This window comes from Molothrus aeneus, chromosome 17, assembly GCF_037042795.1.
Source record: "Molothrus aeneus isolate 106 chromosome 17, BPBGC_Maene_1.0, whole genome shotgun sequence".
NCBI classification, from domain to species: domain Eukaryota; kingdom Metazoa; phylum Chordata; class Aves; order Passeriformes; family Icteridae; genus Molothrus; species Molothrus aeneus.
In genome coordinates, this window is record NC_089662.1 from 6,628,167 (window position 1) to 6,643,063 (window position 14,897).

The window sequence follows — 14,897 nt, forward strand, 5'->3', positions numbered from 1 at the left end:
AGCTGGGATCTGGCAACAGGAAAGTCCTGGGAGCACTGCAAGTCCACTGGTGCTTTCTCAGAATATTTCAGACATATTCTGTAGATTGACTGGGAACAGATCCTAGAGCATCCACACACAGAAAAAATCCCCCAGGCTTGTTGGGGCAGGTAGAGCAGCAGCTGGGAGCAATAGGGCTGCATTCAGCACTGTCTGTACCAGAGCATCTCTACCCATCAATCAAACTAAAGGTGCTGTGCAGGCATTCCCAGAGAAGATGCAGTTTTCCAATAAATCCTGAGGTTTCAGGCAGGCAGCAAAAATAAGTCACTGCGTTATCAGAGTGACATGGATGAGCTGAACTGAGAAGGTTTTGATGGAAACAGTAAGTTTGGGCCCCTCTTAGGGCCTATCATTCACCCCCAGGGGTTGGTCTGTGCTGTGCAAATGTCACCAGCAATGTTCCAGTACATTTGCTGCAAACCTTACAATTGCAGTCAAGAACCAAAATATCTGCCCTTGCTCTGCCACAGGCAGCACTAGATGTGCTTAAACACTGGCAAAAACAGGGGTTCAGGAAGAAAACAAAATGACTGAGTTACTGTCTTTTTTCCCTTTTCCTTCCTCCTTCACTAGCAGTTCTTCCAGTCCTCCACAGGACACTGTGCCCTCAGAACCTGCTCTCAGGCTGTTCCCTCCCACCTGGTGTTCTGGCAACTGAAATTCATTTCTCATCCCTCAATTTCAGGTTATATCTTGGACTAGTTTAACCTCCACGATTTCCCCAATTCCTCCTCTCTCCCTGGACACAGCAGGTGTGTGGCACATTGTTCTGCTCCACAGCTGAAAACGTGCCCTCCAACGCTGCTCATCCATACTGGGTTTATGTAACACCAGCCCAGACACTTCCCAGGGTTCTGCACACTTTATTCAAAACTGCCCCAAGGTGACCTTGAGCAGGCTGCCACTCCACATTTCTACAGAAGGGCCTTGCTATGCCCCTTCATTAGGCTCCAGATGCAGAAAGGAGTGGGGACAACCAATACCAGGCTTAAATAAGAATTTTTGTGCACGTGGAAGAGCTGTGCCTCAGCTTCACACACATGGAATCTGGATCAGGTGAAACAACCCTCTGTCTAGCAACAATTCCCATGGTGTTAAAGAGGGCACAGAACCAAAACATGAATAAAAATAGGAGCAGATACCCTCTGCTGAAGCAGAAACACCCTCCAAAAAATAGCAGCAGCAAAGATAGCTGGTACTAAATATTTATGTTTACAAGCAAAGTACATATGATACCAGATTTTCTGTAGGGAGAAAGAAGGGAAAGTGGAGAAAACCCAGAGTGTGTGTGGGTATTGCAGGATAGAGCTGGAAGAGGGAGGTGACAGGAGGAAATGTAGAAATCAGTTACATTTAATTTGAGTAAGAGCAAATACTTCATGCTAAATATATGCATGAAAACTAAGAGCAAAATGAGTTTTAGTTGTATTCTTATGGTTTTTGATTTATTTGGATTTTAAATCTCAGCTTCCTGGACTTGTAAATTTTTGGGATGGTGAGAAGAAAATCTACAGTGATTATCATCTAGAATGTCTGAGCCTTTTCCAGCACAGAATACAAAGCCAACTGTCCACATCTGCTCTTCATCTATTTTTACACAACTGCTTGTGACTCCTTGGCTTGCTGACCACTTATTTTTCAGCATGTAAGTAAAAATTACAGTACTTTACTCAGACATGGCTGTTGAGCATGTACAGCTGACACTGAAACCAGAGTTTTGTTAGTTTTTTTTTTTAACTAAAAAGGTCTTGAAGGAAGAGGAATATGTGCCAAATTATCCAGACTTTAGGTTGCTGGGTTTTGACAAACATTTATTAATGCAAGTCTCGGCAACAGAATTTTTTATTGCAGTTATTTTCAACCAGCAGGAATGTCATAGCTCTACAGCACAAAGCTAGGATGACACACATCTTGTTCACCCCCTTTCCACACCACTTTGTGTATCAGATGTGCTCAGAAATATCCTGTATAGACGGTTCCACCCTCTCCACTTCTGAGACTGCACAGCCCAAAAAACCTGGTAGCCTGCTCCACTCTCCCCTAAATTATTCCATCTGTAAAGCACAAATAACAAAATATATTTTTACTTCTAAGAGCTTCACTTATCTGCAGAAAAATAGAACTGCTTAAGAGTGAGCGATTTAGATTAAGGAAGGGTCCAAGTACACACGCTCTGGACCTCCGAAAAAAATTGTACGGAAGAAGCATTCACAACTTGATCCAATTAAAAAAGGAGCCAGCCAGTGTTCAAGGAAAGGAGATTCATCCTATCCAAAATGCTGAATGTCTTCTCATCCTTCTCTCTAGAGCAGGATAAAGAAGATGGAGCTGTAGCTGTGAAACTTTTCTCTAAGTATGGAGGTACATTAAGAATGAACATTCCAAACACATCAAAATATCAGAAAAAAATAGAAGTTTTTTTGGTTTTGTTTGGTTTTTTTCCAAAACATAGTGAAAATAGCATATAGAGCTTCAATATCCACAGCACAAACCAAAAACCAGAGCTCATTTGATCTAGAGTGCTTTTGTTAAGGTATTCAGAGACTTTAGTGCATTCTTTTTAGAACTAAGCTCAGAAACTATATTTAATTTTTCATTTTATTAGAAAACTAAACTGTATGAGGCAAAGAAACATTTAATCAAACACACAACAGTGAAAACATGGCACTGACAAGGCAATTAGCCCAACCATTGTATCAAACTCTGCTTCAGGATTCTCTATTGCTTACAGTCAAGTATACATCATCTCTGCCATGTGAGACATTTTCTTGGGAATATATAAGTAGTACTCCATGTACCCCGAAAGATCTTCAATAGTCACATCATCCACAAAGGCTCGAGCTTGCTCAGAACAAGACCTGGGAGAGCTTGCTGAGGCTGTGCCAGAGGGAGATCTGTTGTGGAGGGAGTGGGCATGGACTCCCAGGACAGCCCTCTCGCACTCGGACAGGACGCTGCGCAGGCCGGAGAAGGAGTACACCTGCATGCTGCGCCACTGCTGGCACTGGCACTTCCTGTCCCTGCAGGGGCACTGCCTGCCCTTGCTGAGCATGGATAAGGACTGGAAATCTGAGGTTTGCAAGCTGTTCTCAAAGGATGAGGAGAGAGCAGGGCAATTCTCCCCCAGCTGTTGCAAAGGCTCTTCGGCGGTGAAAGCTTCCAACGGTTCAGTTCTGTCGTTACTGGCCTCAAGGTGAGAATCCTGCCCGTCCTTTGTACCATGTTCTGCTGGGACAAAAACATCTGAGCTGATGACACCCTTGGAAGTGTCTGCCTGGGGTTTGTGTTTCAGCTGGCTGTTGGCTTTCATGTTGCAATAGGTGAACTTGGGAGGGTGCAGGACCGGAGACTTGGAGCGCCGGCGCCGCGGGACCCTCGCTGATCCTCGGGAGGGCTTTCTCACACACCTGCAGGGTTCAACAGGTGAGCAAGTGGGTAACTCCAGAATCTACACTACAGCTCAGGAAGCTCTAAAATGTGATTAAAAACATTTTACAAGGTTATTTTTCCGTTTAGAAGTACCAGATGACTGGACACTTACAATCTCGGACACAAACCGTGGAGGACTCTGAAGAAATTCGGGTTCCCCCAAAGGAAAGATACATACAAGGAACCCTTACTCAAGGTGCTTCCCCCCAAGTCTTCTGCCTTAAGCAAACGATACCCTGCCATCCCAAATTGAACTGTAGTGCAGAACCTTGTTGGAGCTGCTGGCAGAGTCACACTGAATCTCCAGGTACTTCAAAAGCAATAAAAGAATCCAAGAGTGAGGTGAGAGGGGGTTGCAAAGGTTTAAGACTTGCAGAAAAGTATTATTGATGATATCAACAGGAAAGAAAGTTTTAGGAACCCTCTCTCAGAGAAGATGCAATATTGTTTTTAAAGACTTTGATGAAATCAAAGAACAACATATCAGTTATGGAAACATTTTGTGATGGAAAGGAAAGATATCTTGAAGCAACTAATTAACAACAAGTGGCAGTGAAAGCAGCCTGTAACTGTTCAATGAGTCATGTTTTACCCATGCCATGCTTCCTTGGAGCTGACAGGCTGCTGCTTGGCTCCATCCATGGCTGCTCTTGTCACTGTTCTGAGAATGGTCCCGTCGCCCACGGACAGAGCTGCAATACATCTGGGTAAAAAGGGAAATGCCACATCACACAAATGCCTGAACACACGGCTCCAGAGGCCCACATCCAGCCTCTGTGCTTTGGATGCTCAGCTAAGCCCATCAAATTTGCTACCTCTGTAGTCAGTGGGTAGAAACAGAGCCTTAGAGAGATTTATACAAGCCCTCTTACTATACTGGCCTGGTCAAGTGCCTAAAGATAGGTGAGATGAAATAAAAGGCAGCCAAAATGTCCAGAGGTTGATGTCATGCCCTATTTGTACCAAAATGACACATTAAAGGAATGTAAACTCGGGTTCCAAACATTCTTGTCAGACTATAGTCATTAAAGACAGTCTCCTACTCCTCTGAAATGCAAAGCCAGGCACCTGGAGCAGCAGGCTGAGGGGGAGTTGGTGGAGAAGTGGAGGAGGTACAACAGGCAAGGACAGATTACCGATTTATTTAGTTCTCATTAAATTTTTGAGATAAGCATGGAATGAAAAAAGCATCTGACCCTAGAGGTCTAGATGACAAACATAAATGCCTCAGCACATGAATCTCTATTTATAATTATGATGGCTGCAGGTGTGATTTGGAACACAGGAAATTTTAAGAAATGAGGCTGAAATTCAGCAAAGAGCCCAAATACTCTGCCCAAAGTTGATCTTAACGGATTAGTCACAAGATTTGAGCTGTTCACAACACATGCCTGCAAAACAAGATCTTTTTATGCCTAAGATGTCATCAGGAATCAACCAGAAGCCCACACAGTCTGCCAGTGGTACTACATCAGAAGTGTTATGATTAATAACCATAGTTCCTTGATAGAGAACAGCTATTTTTTTCCACATTGCTCAGAAGACACCCTGAAGTAGAGGGAACGAGGAGCAAAGCAAAATATATTTCCCCATGCAGAGGAAGTCCTGAATTCACAGTGTTGATGGCTGTGGGGATGAATTCACAAGGCAACACTGTCAACACATAACTTCCTCTTGTGTTTGTAAATTCCTAAAAGACTTCAAATGAACTGCCTCAGAGTGTTAGACAGCATAATTTTATCAGCTCTTACACTACATATTATCAGCACACCCAGTATCTTACTGAGTAAGTTTTTATAGTAAGAATGTTTGCAGATTCCACAAAATCCCCTGAAACCAGAAATGCTTAGAGTTCATATTTAGCCTGGCCCTTCCCAGTGACACTGGGCTCCCCAGCACACTCTGAGGTGTTGGTGCTGCTGTCCAGACACTTTCCAAGCAAAATTCTCTGCACTAAATAAAGGCTTATAATGTGGCTGCAGACACCAGTGTTTACAGGGACAGACAAACAAATTCTGTGTCACACCAGGTGACCACAGTGACGACAGTTAAAAGTGGGTTCACTGCTTTAGGTGAGTTTTTTCATGTTTCCATGCAGTCACTGTGTGATTTCAGTTGGATATTAGTCAAAATTACTCTGTAATAAACTATTGCTTTGCATATTAGACAGTTATAATGACTGTATTTCATCTGAAGGGATGCAGTTCAGAGAGAGCAAAGAACCTTTCACCAAATGACTTTTTCTTTTTGAAATGTAAAATAATAGAAAAAAATACAAATAGGTAATAAAAACCTGACAAATTACATTGCCTTTTTTGTTGCTCACTTACCCTGCTGCATCCACTCTCAGCTTTTTGAATGCTGTTTGTAGACTCTCCTCCTCTTCATCTTTAGCTTCCAAGTCCATTGATGTGCTCTCAGTGGGTAACCAACCGTGCCATATAGAATAAACTGAAACACAGATATTGGGATTTGATACTGAAGTCTGAACACAGAGGCTCTGTACAAAACTGACTGACACTGTGATGGGTGCTCATTCTTCTGTGGGCAATGTCACTGACCAGACCCACTCTGGGCTTTACACTGGGAACTCCAAAGTCTGAGTTTTTCACAATAAGCACAGCCTGTGTTAAAAATATCAAAGAGTCTTCTTATCAATGGTTGAATACAGATGCTGGCAACCTGTGTAACTGAGCTGTGAGCATGGCACTTGCAGCAAAGCTTCAGAAAGGTTTCAGGAGTCACAGAATGGTTTAGGATGTCAGGGATCCCTGCAGGTCCCGCTCTCTTGCTCAGGCAGGGCCACCCCACGCTGGTTTCCCAGGACCATGTCCAGGTAGCCTTTGAATAACCCCAAGGAGAAAGACTCCAGAGGCTCCCTGGACAGCGTGTGCTCAGCCACCCTCAGAGAAAAGCTTTTCCTTACGTTCAGACAGCGTTTCAGCGTGTGCCCATGGTGCCCGGTCCGGTCCGCAGGCAGCACCGAGCAAAGCCTGGCTGTACCCTCTGTGCCCACCCTTCAGGCATCTCCCACTCTGCTGAGATCCCTCCCGAGCCCTTTCTCACCGCCAGCAGCGCGGGGCCGGCTGGGCACTGCCCGGCGTGACAGCCCCGCTGGCACGGGCAAGGGGCCGGGACCGGCGCCAGGCCCGAGCCAGGCCCGCGCTGCCCGTGCCCGCCGGAGCCTCCACAGCCGCCCAGCGCCGGCCCCGCTCCGCCCCCTGCCCCGGGGCCTCCCCTCGCCGCCCCGCCAGGAAGACCCGCGGCAGCCCCCCCGTTCCGCTCCGTTCCGTTCCGCTCGGCTCCGCTCGCGGGGCGGCCGGGCCGGGGCCGCCACTCACCCTCACCCACCGCCGCCTGCCCGGGGCGCGCAGCACAACAGGACGTGACGTCACCGCCCGCGGGGGCGCGCCCGGCCCCGCCCGCCCCGCCGGGAGCGCGTGCGCGAGCGGCGGCGGTTCCGGGGGGCGGCGGGAGGCGGCGGGTCCGGCCCGCGGAGCGCGGTGAGTGCCGTTCCCGTCCCTGTGTCCATCTTCATCCTCATCCCCTCCGCGTCCTCATCCCACTCCCCTGCGCGGGTCCCCCTTGCTCCCCCTGAGCGCCGGTGAGCGCCGTCCGGTCCCCGCGGCGAGACCTTCCCGCGCGGTTCCCGCCGCCGCCGGTCCCCTCGTGAGGGCGGAGGGCGCCGGGGGAGCCCCGCCGGGCGCGGGCCGGTGCTGAGTCACGGCCCGGGGGTAGCGGCGGGGGCTGCTGGGGCTCCCCGGAGTGCGGGCGGGAAGGGCTGGGGATGGAGCTCCGGGCGCTTCAAAACACAGAATGAAAAAATAGAAAATAGAAATGAAACATACACAAGTTGCTGTCCCGCGGCCCGTGTGCTCCCCCTGGGCCTTGGCCCGGGGTGTGTCCGTCCGTGCCCGTGGTTACTCGCGGGGGATGGAGGTGCCCGAGCCTTGTCCCTGCGCTCGGTGGGCTGGTAGTGCGGTGGTACTGGGAAACAGCCGAAAATCGAATGGAAAAGGAAAGGTGCGTGTTTTCCTGGGAGGTAAAAAACAGTAAGTTTTCACTGTGTTTTTTGACACGGTAAAGTTTGACTGGTTTTCACAGTAATTGATTTTTTTTTTAATGTGTGTGCTCGTTTGCTGGTGGATTTAAAATACTTAAGCTCATACTTTGTTATCGTTCAGTGAGACTTCTATTTAAATAAATTCTGCATTGTTTTGAGGATTTGCCGTGTTGGTGATGAAGGGCAACACGATAAACTATTTAGTCTAAAAACTGGTACTCTATTGTGAGTAATGTACAGTGATTTTAAAACTTTTATCCTTCTGCTAAGGCTATAATACAGGAGTTTGCTGTTAAAAACACCCAAACTTATATAGCCTGATTGTTTTTAATTTCAAAGAATCATCTGAGGATGACTTGGGGGCTAAGGAATAAAAGTGAAGTAGAGACTATCTGTTTCACTAGGGCAGTAATATTTGGCCAAGAGAAAATATGCAATAGTAACTTGTTCAGATGAGCATCATGTTGTTAGTGTTTAAGCTTCTTCCTCTCCTGTTTACTCCCTGTCTGACTCATGGGACACCATGTGCCTTGAAATTGTTATGCTGCATTATCCTTGTGTGTGTGTGTCATAATAGCTGTGTGCAATCCAGGCAGAATCACAGCACTGAGAGCAGCCAGAGCAGCAGTGGGGAGGGAGAGCTGCCACCTCCAACTGCAATGAGAGGGAGCAGAGATTTCCCCCATCCCTCTGCATGAGTAACTGAGCTGCAGAGCTTCTGACAAAAAAGATCTCAGTGAAGAGAGAATTCTTTTCCTTGCTACAAAAAAAAACCCTTGTGCAGGGCTTTGCACTTCCTTTTGCTGAAGCTCATGAGGTTCCTGTTGAGGTCCCACTGGTGTTTCAGCCATTCATCCCAGTTTGGTGGCATCAGCAGGCGTGGTGAGGGTCCCCTGCCACAGCACCCAGGTCATTAATGAAGGACTGGACAGTCCTGCCCCTGGGGTACACCACTGGGCCTGACCTCCAGCAAACCCAAAGAGCATCAAATTTAGAAAGATTTGAGGTCCTTTGTAGCTAGACTAAATGATGGCCAGGGTAGATTAAAAAAAAAACAACCCAGCCTTTTTTTTTTTTAATTTAAAGCAAGGCTTTCAATTTGCTTTTTGCATTTGTTTGCATTTGTACTTGTTCACAAGCTGATACTGGTAAATTTTAACAACTATTTGTAGCCATAATACCATGTTCTGATAGGACTGTGTAGCTGTTGCTGGGACCTAGACATAAGGTCAAAAAGTTTTGTTTGGCTTAAAACTTATCTTGTTTTTAAAAAAAAAATCTCTTGGTTTGGGTTTTTTTCAAGTGTATGTGTAACACTGAATCCCAAATTTGGAAAGAAGAGTTGTAGAAGGTTGACTATTTCTAATAGTGTTGTTCCTTCTCACTTTCACCTCTTCTGCAATTATTCTGATATCACTGTAAGACAAAAAGAAGAGTCTGGTTGGGCTGTAATGTATGTGCAAGATGCTGTTGACACTAAATTTGATTTTGAATTGTTAATTCACCTGCAGTTGTACAAGAGACTGTTCATTTCATTCTTGGGTACCATAAAGCTTGTTCTGAGTCAGCTCTCAAAAATGTGCTACTAGAATGACCTCAGCTTTGTGTGCTCAGTGTGCTATTTTGAGTTTATTTTCACGTATTATGGTGCTGCTGGGCAACTAATGTTTTTAACAAGGATTTGGCCCTTATTTTCATGTATCTTTTTTCTGATTGTAACAGTACATCGTAATTCCATCACCTCCTGGCCATCCCAATGATGAAATCAGAAGCTAAGGATGGAGAAGAGGAAAGCCTGCAGACAGCATTCAAAAAGCTGAGGGTTGACACAGCTGGGTGAGTAACAGCACAGGAAGGGACAGACATAACATCTTACAAATGGACTCCAAGGGAACACCCTTGCTGTGAAATTTGAGGGAATGAGGTAATTGCAGAAGGTTAGGCAAAGAAAGCTTTCATTGTAGTTAAACAGACTGAAATAAATTCACTACCTGCAGACTGCACTTCTTAAGGAATTGTAAATTGATTGCTGTAAGCTTGCAGCAGGTTTGAAAGAAACCTCACAATCATGATCAGCTCACAAAGGGCTTGAAATGAATTTTGGCATGAGTCTGGCTGCCAGAGGTTACCAGTGCTAGAGTCCATAGGACTAGAACTCTGCTGTTGAAGTTAGCATATTATTCTCATGACAGGCCTTCAGAACCATGGTAAAGTCACATCTTTTCCCAGGAGAGAGACTTTCTTTCCATGTCAGTAAGGGAGAGATAGTTAGATTCAGTGCACGATTCCCACACAAACTATTTTCATTGCTGTCACAAAATTTCTATTAATAACCAGAATGACTAAATGGGAAAGAATGCTTTTTGTGTTGCCTTGGTTTGTGGAGATCTGTCACGTGGCACTTACCTTCACTGTCCCAGGTGGCAGAACACAAGCACCACATGTCTTCTGTTGGTAATGATAATTTTTACCTGAAATTAATTAAAGGAAGGCTTCCATATAATGTTTTTTTCTGCTGACAAATGTGCACCATTGTATATTACCTGTAGAATCTGGGATCCCATAAGCTGTTGTCAGTGATGCAATTACACTGTCACTGAAATGAAAGGGCAAGTAAGGCAGCATCAACATGGTAACTAGAATTAGCACAGAACTGAGATTGTGAGTAGATGGGCTTCTAAAGTTATCTTTTGTTTAAGTAATTAAACTCATTAGTAATGAATTACCTCTAATTTCTTCAGTATCTCTAATACCATCGTCCACCTGGGCATATTTGATTACTTTGAAGTTTTTACTGATGCCTTTTGATCTTATGTTCTGTATTCATTGTCCTTCAAATGGAAATTAGTTTGATTAATAGTTTGGATTCTCTTAAACCCATCCTAGATCAGTGTGTGGGGACCTAATTTCCCTTTTCAGGGAATTTGTCCTGTTTACAAACTGATTTAGCATAGGATTTGGAAAATAATTTTCTTGGGACTTCCAGTGTAATATGTGATGTCACAGCTTGAAAGAATTGTTCTGGGATTATTGTGAGTCCTTCAAAATGGGGATGTGGAATGAATTCATAGCACCAGAAAATTTACTAAATGTGCTAGGGCCCCTGCCTTGAATAGAAACTGAAGGACTGACACAACTCTGTGGCTCAAATGATTCAACTTGCAGGAGTATGAAGAGTTTTAGCTTATGTTGACAGGCTATGTTAGACAGAGGCTTAAGTGTTCTTCAGCTAAACAAAGTCTATTTATGTCCAAAGAACATTTATTTTTAGGAAAGAATGGCTTATTTGTCTCTGGAAAAAGAGCCGTGTTTCTTCAGTGGTGGTGTTCCTGCCTTCCCCTGTCCTGGGAAGCTGAGATTTGGCCATTGTGTGTGTTTGTCACTGACACGTGGGGCTGGCTCTGCGGTGCTGAACGGCGTCCCTCGGTCAAAGGGTCTGTTACACAAACCTTGGGGATGGGAGTGTGCCAACACTCATCCTTCAGCACTCATCCTTCTGATGTGGGTCTTTGTGGGCAGGTCTTTGAAGATGTATTCTAAATGGTTTGGAGCACTATTTTCTGTCAGAAAAGATGGACAAGGGTTTATTTTCATATTCGTAACGCTAACCAGAGCAGGCTGTTAACTCTTCATTCTGTCTCTCACAGATGTACCACTTCTCTCTCTGTGGGTGATGGGACAAGTCCCAGAGCAATAGTTAGAACAGTGGCAGATGAAACCAAACCTAAGAATGTGTGTGCTTCTAAGGAAACCTGGCATGGGTAAGAGAAGCTTGGGATTATCAGACTATTTCAAATGATACTGCATTGAAAAGGAATACTAAGTAGACAGTTTCTAGTTGGTGTCCCTCTAAACAAGAGACCTGAATTGTCTTTACCACAGAACTTTATAAAATACAGCAGCTTTTTGTCTTCATATATGACTGCTGTTCTTTACAGTTACGTGAAGTGAAAGGAAATGCTGGTCACCTGTAGGTGGCTAAACGTTGTAGATATTTCTCAATGCAAATGTGAGCTGCTGGTTTTGAATCAGACAATCATGAATGCATCTCTTTCAATCATTGTTTGACAATGCAGAAGCTGTCATTGTGCCTTGGGAACTAGATTAAAAAAAATAATTGGTTTCTAGAGTATCTCTGCAGAACTTCATGCTCATCTGAAGCAAAACCATCCTTTGCCCTTGATTCATTAGTTTTGTGCTCTTGTCTTGTGCTTTGTCCTTCTTTTAGTGATTCTTTTGTCATGTCTCACAAGCTTTACTCATTTTTTGACCTTTAAAGCCCACTCTCTGAGATGCACTTCCATGATGTTCCTTTTATATTTTATACAACTGCTTGTCTAGAACTGAGTCAAATTCCAAGACAGCAGATTACATTGAGCAAATACTCCAAACCTAAAGCTTCTGCATGCAATATAAATACAGGAGAGATTTTGCCCAGTGTTACTTAAAACCCAACAATAATTATTTTGGTGAATCTTCATTCCCTTTGTGCCTTTTCCTGGCAGGTCTGTAAAGAAGCCCTCGAGAGGAGTTGTGAGAACCCAGCGTCGCAGGCGTTCCAAGTCTCCAATTCTTCACCCTCCAAAGTTTATCCACTGCAGCACAAAATCACATTCCACATGCAGCCAGCTGGTGCAGAAGAGCCAGGCTGATGCCCAGGAGGACAGCAGTGGGTTTGGGGTGCCAGTCCCAAAGGAAGCTTGTGCACACGAACACTGCAGTGTCACTCCGGACGTTGGCCACAAGGGAGCTGACGAACCTTTGGGAGTTTCTGTTGCACGGCTGACATCAGAGAACATACAGGAGAACTCTCCAGCTGCAGCTTCTCCAGCATCCAAAACAAGCCTAAAGACTACAGAGCTTTCTGACTTCCAGTCTGTGTCCAAGCTGACCACGAGTGAGCCGTGTGCATGTGCAGGTAAAGCCTGCCAGTGCAAACTGTGGCAAGATATGGAAGTGTACAAATTCTCTGGCTTGCAGAACACCCTCCCTCTGGCACCTGATAGAACGGTTTGTGAGGATCACTCCCAGCCCTTGCCATCAAGAACTCCCTCAAGTTCCCCACGCTCTTGCTCTGAGCAAGCCAGGGCCTTTGTGGATGATGTGACAATTGAAGATCTTTCGGGGTACATGGAGTATTACTTGTATATTCCAAAGAAAATGTCTCACATGGCAGAGATGATGTACACCTGACAGCAAGGAGCACTAAAACCAGAAGGGTGGCTGGTTGAAGTCTGCCCTCAGGCACATCATGCAACCCACTCCCTGCTCACTGTGCTTGCAATAAAAACACTTCTTTGTTGATTATTTATGTTGATTGTTTATGTTGATTATTTAAGCTGGACAGTTTAGTTTCAGCATTATAATTTAAGCTTGGAATAGATAATGTGGTAAATGAAGTTAGAGTGTACCTACCCATACTTAAGAGACCCAACACTCTAATTCTACTTTGGTTCCAAAATCCTCTTTTTGCTTTGTTGGAGAGGAGTCACTAGATTGCTCAGTGATTGGAGCTCTTCTTGTGAGACACCTGGTGTCATTCAACTCCTTTGAAATCACTTTGACCTCAGGTTGTAAGACTCAGGCTTGTGGTTTTGGATGCTTGTGCCTCTGATTTTATTTCATAAAGGAGTGTGACCATCTCCTACTCTCCCCTAGGTACTTTTACTGGAAAAGTGGAAAGCAAACCTTTCACTGAATTTCTAACAGGCCTTAGAGACTTGTGTGCAAGAGAAACACCCTGCATTCTTCAGGGAAGTTGCTGCTGTGGTTAACCAAAGGAAAAGGGAGGGCATGGGCTCTGCTCACTGTATTTGTTATGGTGAGCAAACCAGAATTTGCTCACTTCAGTGGTCTTAATTCATACACTGTCTGTCACTTCTGGGTTTTTTTAGCTTCTTTTTTAGCCTGCTCTATAGGACCAAGTATTACCCTTCCTTCAGGCATTAAAACCCATAGACTGGAGTGAACAGTTATCAGTTTTAGGGGAATCTTAAGCACTCTCTCCACTCCAGTCCTGCTAAACCATCATCATTTTAGCTGCCCTATCCAGCTTTGCATTCTCCTGGAATTGACTGCTTCAGAAGCAAGCAGCTCTCTATACATGGTGTGCATCAGCACAGTGTCTCTTTTATGAGTGTCCAGCAAAGGAGCATCCCATCAAATATAATTTGTTGAGGGTAAGAAGAATTGTGTTTGGTTTGTCTTTACTATTTGTGGTACCTCAATTTTCTGAGGTGTAAGATGTGGAGATGGAATGGAGACAAACATTTTCCTGCAAAATCATTTGGTATTTCTCTTGGGGATTTTTTGCAATTTCTGTGGCAGCACCTGGTGTCTCAGAACAAGTGGCCATGTAAGTTTACCTGTTTTGCCAGTTCTGAAATGTCACCTGCACCATGCAAAACATATCTGTGTCCCACATCTCCTTCTGTGCTCTGCAATAGCTGCACTTCTGCCACCTGTGTTCTGAAGTCAAGGCAATTTTTTGGTGAATATTGTCTACAAAACTGGGCTACAAAGTGCAGAATGACTTTATTTCTCAAATAATTATTCTTAACTGCTCTCAAATGCAAATTCCAACCACAGCAGTGTCGTGGGGCTGAAAGTGCCTTTCAAGAGTGCGCTGCTTTTAGCACTTCATTCATTAGTGACCACAGACCTGTACTGCAGGGTTTAGGATTGCACTGTCCACTGCTCAGTACTGTGTTAAAGTGGATTGAAATCCAGGAGATGTAAAAATAGTAGAAAAATGTGAGCTGGTGCTGACTGAGAAGGGATGAGCAGTGCCACTAGAGGTCAGCCCCAGGCTGGGGCTGGCTGCTGCAGCAGGCTCAGTCTTCAGGGAAAATGGGAATTTTTCTGCCAAAATGAAGAAATAAGAGCAGCTCTTATTTCTTTGGTGCCTCTTATTTCTGTGTGGTGCCTTTGTGCACACAGACTGTCAGTGCTTTCTGAAGTTTGTGTGGGTTTGTTGGTGGTCAACAAAAGCTCTTTAAATGCCAAAATCTGCATAAGTTATTAATGTTTAAACAAAGTGTGCCATCAGTTCACAACTGTGCTGTGCAATTAGGAAAAGTTGCTAAGTAAATAATTACATAGTCCTGAACTTGGCATCCTCTTGGGACAGTTACGACATCTTTGGGTTTGTAAGTGCTGGAACACCGTGGAATAGAAGCCCGTGAGTTGCAGCAACCGCTGCCTTAACGCTTTCTCTTCTGTTACCACAAGTTGTTTTCAGATGTTTTGGTCTTCACAGAAACCATAAAGCAAAACCTTCTGGTTTTGCTTTGAGAAAATGTGAATTTATGGCCTTTAATCATGCAGCCAGAACCTTGAAAACTTGCCTAAGCAGTCTAAAAAC

At 44.8% G+C, this 14,897-nt stretch overlaps 2 protein-coding genes across 3 annotated transcripts; one reads left to right on the forward strand and one right to left on the reverse strand.

Annotated features, from left to right (window-relative positions):
- Positions 1–1,836: 1,836 nt before the first annotated feature.
- Positions 1,837–6,873, reverse strand: LOC136563840 (oxidative stress-responsive serine-rich protein 1-like). Its single transcript, XM_066561471.1, has 4 exons — positions 6,813–6,873; positions 5,802–5,922; positions 4,064–4,174; positions 1,837–3,449 (listed from the first exon to the last, which is right to left on the reverse strand). Exons 2-4 carry the CDS (start codon positions 5,876–5,878, stop codon positions 2,774–2,776), a joined length of 864 nt encoding a protein of 287 aa, XP_066417568.1. The 5' UTR covers positions 5,879–5,922; positions 6,813–6,873; the 3' UTR covers positions 1,837–2,773.
- A 17-nt stretch (positions 6,874–6,890) lies between these two features.
- On the forward strand, positions 6,891–12,845 carry LOC136563841 (oxidative stress-responsive serine-rich protein 1-like). Of its 2 annotated transcripts, none has more exons than XM_066561472.1 (4): positions 6,891–6,974; positions 9,257–9,370; positions 11,182–11,295; positions 12,040–12,845. In XM_066561472.1, the coding sequence occupies exons 2-4, from the start codon at positions 9,291–9,293 to the stop codon at positions 12,725–12,727; spliced, it is 882 nt and encodes a 293-aa protein (XP_066417569.1). In that variant the 5' UTR covers positions 6,891–6,974; positions 9,257–9,290; the 3' UTR covers positions 12,728–12,845. The 2 variants fall into 2 exon arrangements, with proteins under 2 accessions (XP_066417569.1, XP_066417570.1); XM_066561473.1 differs by lacking the exon at positions 6,891–6,974 and adding an exon at positions 7,274–7,494.
- Positions 12,846–14,897: the final 2,052 nt, after the last annotated feature.

Bases quoted from the DNA above. Each gene is read 5' to 3' on its own strand.
- LOC136563840 (XM_066561471.1), bottom strand. From the start codon at position 5,878: ATGGACTTGGAAGCTAAAGATGAAGAGGAGGAGAGTCTACAAACAGCA. The intron at 4,175-5,801 runs GTAAGTGAGCAA...CTTTTTACCCAG, and splicing joins CTGAGAGTGGATGCAGCAGG to ATGTATTGCAGCTCTGTCCG. The intron at 3,450-4,063 runs GTAAAACATGAC...TGAACCCTGCAG, and splicing joins TCCAAGGAAGCATGGCATGG to GTGTGTGAGAAAGCCCTCCC.
- LOC136563841 (XM_066561472.1), top strand. From the start codon at position 9,291: ATGATGAAATCAGAAGCTAAGGATGGAGAAGAGGAAAGCCTGCAGACA. The intron at 9,371-11,181 runs GTGAGTAACAGC...TGTCTCTCACAG, and splicing joins CTGAGGGTTGACACAGCTGG to ATGTACCACTTCTCTCTCTG. The intron at 11,296-12,039 runs GTAAGAGAAGCT...TTTTCCTGGCAG, and splicing joins TCTAAGGAAACCTGGCATGG to GTCTGTAAAGAAGCCCTCGA.